This window comes from Papio anubis, chromosome 4 (genome assembly GCF_008728515.1).
Source record: "Papio anubis isolate 15944 chromosome 4, Panubis1.0, whole genome shotgun sequence".
NCBI lineage: Eukaryota > Metazoa > Chordata > Mammalia > Primates > Cercopithecidae > Papio > Papio anubis.
In genome coordinates, this window is record NC_044979.1 from 113,905,303 (window position 1) to 113,910,178 (window position 4,876).

General features: G+C 57.6%; 1 protein-coding gene across 2 annotated transcripts; it reads right to left on the reverse strand.

Moving 5' to 3' along the window:
• Nucleotides 1-440: 440 nt before the first annotated feature.
• On the reverse strand, nt 441-2,962 carry MYL7 (myosin light chain 7). Of its 2 annotated transcripts, none has more exons than XM_003896051.3 (7): nt 2,869-2,962; nt 2,527-2,640; nt 2,277-2,352; nt 1,877-1,981; nt 1,358-1,436; nt 1,096-1,144; nt 441-599 (listed from the first exon to the last, which is right to left on the reverse strand). In XM_003896051.3, the coding sequence occupies exons 1-7, from the start codon at nt 2,869-2,871 to the stop codon at nt 498-500; spliced, it is 528 nt and encodes a 175-aa protein (XP_003896100.1). In that variant the 5' UTR covers nt 2,872-2,962; the 3' UTR covers nt 441-497. The 2 variants fall into 2 exon arrangements, with proteins under 2 accessions (XP_003896100.1, XP_009201289.1); XM_009203025.2 differs by having other exon boundaries at nt 441-611.
• Between the last annotated feature and the right edge of the window lie 1,914 nt (nt 2,963-4,876).

Here is a 4,876-nt window from a genome sequence, read left to right on the forward strand (position 1 = left end):
GTGGGCCAGGGGAGGCTGTGTGGTTGGGTGTGGGGGTACCAGGGCCACTGCCTACCTGCTGGGCTGTTGGGCAGAGTTTGCTGAGTGCCCAGCAAGCAGCCTCTTCTCTACACAGCCCCAAGTAGCTGGGCAGTGCCCACTTTGTGGCTCTTTCCTGGGCTTGGTGGAGGTGGTGTAAATTCCACCCTCTCCTCTTCTAGATGGCTGGCCTTGGCGAGATGCTCACACTCTCTGGGCCTCAGTGTCCTCATCTGTGAACTAGGCATGATCATAGTTCACACTTCACTTGGCAGCATGGGAGTGAATCAAGGTGAGCTGGCAAGGGGCCAGCTCCCAGGAGGTAGATGGTGGCCATGATCATGGTGATGTGTGCACTGGGACCTTGGGATCCCCCTTGGCTGGTCCCCAGCCCATCTGTCACAGAAAAGACACCACAGCAATTCCAATTTGGCAACAGAGTTTATTGAGGTACCCCCTCGTGGGCCTGGCCCTGCCCCTCATTCCTCTTTCTCGTCTCCATGGGTGATGATGTAGCACAGTGACTTGTAGTCGATGTTCCCCGCCAGGTCCATGGGTGTCAGGGCGAACATCTGCTCCACCTGCAGGGGGCGCTGGTGAAAGGTAGCCCCCTAGCTCCTGGCCCAGCTGGGCAGAGACCTCACCTGAGTCCTGTGGCCCTTCTGCCTGCCCCCTGCATCTGTGCTTTGTGCCTTCGCTTTTCAACCCTAGACCCCAGACTCTGGGTTAATTTTTTCTGTTGGCTGACTCTGGGCAGAGTGAGGAGTCGGTGCAAATGGGGGCCAAGGGGCAAAGGGCGCCCCTCCAGCCACAGGCACAGGCCCACCCCAAGTATACGAAACCTCTCCTTATCTGCTTTTCCCCGGGTCTGTGTACAGTCTCCCTGCCTGGTGCAACATGCTGTCTTTTCTGACTCCACATCTTTACCCTCTAGGTCTCAACAGAGATGGCACCTCCTCCAGAAAGACCCCCGGCTCACCCTTCCAGCAACTGCCTCACTGGTACTGGGCTCTGGGTCATGGGTGAGGCCCAGAGAAGGTGCTGGGGATGGGTATTGAAGGGGCTGGGCAGCCTCACCTCAGCTGGAGAGAACTTGTCTGCCTGGGTCAGGAGAAGCTGCTTAAACCTGCGGGGAGTGAGGAGGGTCTGAGCAGGAGACTGTGGGGGAGTGGCTGCGCAGGGAAGATGGGTACAGAGGCTCTCATGGCGTAGGGAAGGGTTGGCCGCACCCCAAAGAGTAGTATAAGGCCCCGAAGTACAGGCAGCCCCCCTCACAAGGGGCCTCACCCCCCTCTCTGCTTCCACCACTGTGCCCCTCATCTGGCTGGGCCACACTTACTCTTCCTTGTTCACCACCCCTTTGCCACTGGGGTCAAACATGCGGAAGGCACTCAGGATGGCTTCCTCGGGGTCTGTCCCTGGGAGGCCAAGGCAGCCAGGTGAGCATCCATGTCTCCAGCATCCCAGGTCCCGCCTAGCAGGAACTGGGCTGCATGAGGAGCCCCCCGCATCCCAGAAGAGGTGGGGGTATTCCCTAATATAAAGTGTTTCTCGAGGATCAGTGGGGCTGGGAATGGTCATCCTCCTGAGGCGGGCAGCCTGGCTGGGAGATTGGAATTTGGGGGTGGGGGCTGAAGGCACGTTTCCTGGCCCCAAGTCAGCACTGGGGTGACCAGTGCACATGGGATTCTAGGGCACAGGAGGTGCTTAGAATGGGCCATGGCTAGGAAGAGTCCAGGTGGGTCCAGATGGGGTACAGTTAGGGTTCCGGTGGGGTTCAGGCAGGGTTCAGGTGGGGTTCAGGCAGGGTGCAGGCTCCCTGCCTGGCCAAGGGTGCCCAGCTCTGTCCCAGGCTCACCATTGAGCTTCTCCCCAAAGAGCGTGAGGAAGACGGTGAAGTTGATGGGACCCTTGCCCTCCTGCAGCATGGCGTCCAGCTCCTCCTCTGGGACACTCACCTTCCCTGGTGGGGGTGGGGCATGAGGTACACACCAGGACCCTGGGTGTCCCCCAGAAGGGCCTAGGCCACCCTCCCTCTATCCTGGCCGCAGGGGCTGGAGGGGCAGAGGCAGCTGTGGGTCGGGGAGGTGAAGTGGAAGGCAGGCGTGACAAGGGGGGAAGGGCAGTGTGAGGAGATGGGGAGGAGGGGAAGCAGGGGAGCAGGGTGCTGTCCCCCCAGCTACTCCCACCCACCCAGCAGCTCAGAGCAGGGGCCCCAGTCTGCAGGGTGGGGCTGGGTGGGAGGTGGGTGCACGCACCCAGCTGGGAGTAGGTCTCCCTCAGGTCTGCCTTGCAGATGATGCCATCACGATTCTGGTCGATACAGCTGAAGGCCTGTGAGATGGGGGCCTTCAGTTGGGAGCAGCCCCCAGCTCTAGGGAAGGTGGGAGGAAGGGGAGAGGCCTGGGTAGTGTGAGGGGCAAGGTCAGGATAGAAGGGGGGTGTGTATGTGGGGTGGGGTTGGGCAGGCCGGGATGGGGTCTGAGGCTGCTGGGAGTGGGCACTCACTTCCTTGAACTCCTGGATCTGGGCTTGTTCAAACATGGAAAAGACGTTGGAAGAACCACGTTGGGCCTGCTTGGTGGCCGCCACTTTGCCTCGGGTCCCCGCCTTCCTGCTGGCCTGCAACACCGTGAGTAGGGAGGGGTCCTCTCCCCACCTCCTCAAAGTCTCCCCATCCCACCCACCATGCACCGTCCCAGAGCATTCCCAGGAGAGCCAGGGCCAGGATCCTCTTCCTCTCCCTGGGGACCACCCTCGACCAAACGCAAGCACAGAAAACTCTGCTCCCCCAGCCCAAAGGCCAGCACCAGGGAGACCGCTAGCCTTTCCTCCCCAGCAGGCACTCACCATTCTCTCTGCAGAGGTGTGGCTGCTATCGTGGTGGCAGGGCCCAGCCTCCTTTATGTCTCAGGCTTATCACCTGAAGGTCCAAATAAGGAGAGGAACAGAGGACAGGACCAAACTTGGCAGCCCCCGCCTGGGCTGGGGGAGGATGAAGGCCCTAACAGATTCCAGCCACATTCTTGATGACCTTCATGTCCTCAACGTGTAACATCCTGCTGTCTATCCATCCTGGCAGGGCCAGGCACAATGTCTGCCCAGAGCAGAGCAGGCTCAAAGCTCTCACCACCCTAGGTCCTGATGAAGGGATCCAGTTACTCCCATATCTGACCACCCCTCCTTGCCAGTCCAGCCAGAACCCTGACCAGTGCAACAGGACAGCTGGGGAGGGTCAGTTCAGGGACCCCCCCAGGCTTGGGAAGGCAGTGGGTAGTTCTGAGAATGGTCTGTGGCCTGAGACCTCCCCTGGGCTGCCCAGAGGTTTTGGTGACCCTAGGCTCTGACCTTTTGCCCCTCTGACGAAGGGGCAGAAGGCATCCCCGAGCTAGCTGTGACCCCAGGCAGAACACTTTGCTTGGCTTTGGGGTAATTCTGGAGGGTGAAGGAGCTCCATCAGCTCCCTCATGCAGTCTGCCTTGTCCCCAGTCTGCCCTGCTGTTTGGAACCTTGCCTTCCTCAAGCCCCATCTCAACCACACTACTTCAAAAAGCTCTCCCTAACATCCTCAGCGGGGAGCTTCTGGGGCACGTTTCCCATTTGCCTGGTGGCTGATGTGTTTGTATTCCTGGCTTCTGTGCCTCTCCTGAACACCCAGCCTGGTTGACATCTGGATCCCCTGAAGGCCTGGTGCACAGTGGGCCGATGGGCAGGCCTGCGTGATGCTGTTCCAGAGAAGCAGACTTGCCAGCTTCCGGGGCCGAGGGCACAGCAGAGGGGCTGGGGAAACAGGGGACATCCTGGAGGCAGCAGGAGTGGGTCACCCCAGGCTGGGCTCACTGGCTGCTGCCCCTCCACTGGAGCCAGGCCTATGTCTGTCAGTAGCTGACTGGTAGAGTGCAGGAGCTCTCATGTGTCACACCCAATACTCTTTTTATATAACAAGAGTTTTCTTTTAAATTCTTTAAATTCCTTTTTTTTTTTGAGACGGAATCTCACTCTCGTACAGGCTGGAGTGCAGTGGCGCGTTCTCAGCTCACTGCAACCTCCACCTCCCAGGTTCAAGCGATTCTCGTTCCTCAACCTCCCAAGCAGCTGGGATTACAGGCATGCACCACCACACCCAGCTAATTTATATATATACATATATACACATACATATATATATATATATATATATATATAATTTTTTTTTTTAGTAGAGACAGGGTTTTATCATGTTGGCCAGGCCAGTCTCGAACTCCTGATCTTAAGCGATCTGCCTGCTTCAGCTTCCTAAAATGCTGGGATTACAGGTGTGAGCCACTGAGCTCTGTCACCCAGGCTGAAGTGCAGAGGCATGAGTAGAGCTCACTGCAGACAACCCCTGGGCTCAAGTGCTTCTTCCTGCCTCAACCTCTGGAATAGTTGGGACTACAGGTGCACACCACCCTGCCCAGTGTTTTTTTTTTTCTTTCTTTTTTTAATTAATTAATTCATTCATTCATTTTTGAGACAGAGTCTTGCTCTGTTGCCCAGGCTGGAGTGCAGTGGTGCGATCTCTGCTCACTGCAACCTCCGCCTCCCAGGTTCAAGCAATTCTCTTGCCTCAGCCTCCCGAGTAGCTGGGATTACAGGCGCCTGCCATCATGCCCGGCTACATTTTGTATTTTTAGTAGAGACGGGGTTTCACCATGTTGGCCAGGCTGATCTCAAACTCCTGACCTTGTGATCTACCTGCTTCGGCCTCCCAAAGTGCTGGGATTACAGGCGTGAGCCACCGTGCCCAGCAGCCCCCCACTTTTTTTTTTAAGAGATGGGGTCTTGCTATGTTGCCCCAGGCTGGTCTCAAATTCCTGGCCTCAAGCAATCCTCCACC

Coding starts and splice junctions, on each gene's coding strand:
- MYL7 (XM_009203025.2), bottom strand. Junction 2,353..2,526: donor AGATCCAGGAGTTCAAGGAA/GTGAGTGCCCAC, acceptor CCCATCTCACAG/GCCTTCAGCTGTATCGACCA. Junction 1,145..1,357: donor GGGGTGGTGAACAAGGAAGA/GTAAGTGTGGCC, acceptor CACTCCCCGCAG/GTTTAAGCAGCTTCTCCTGA.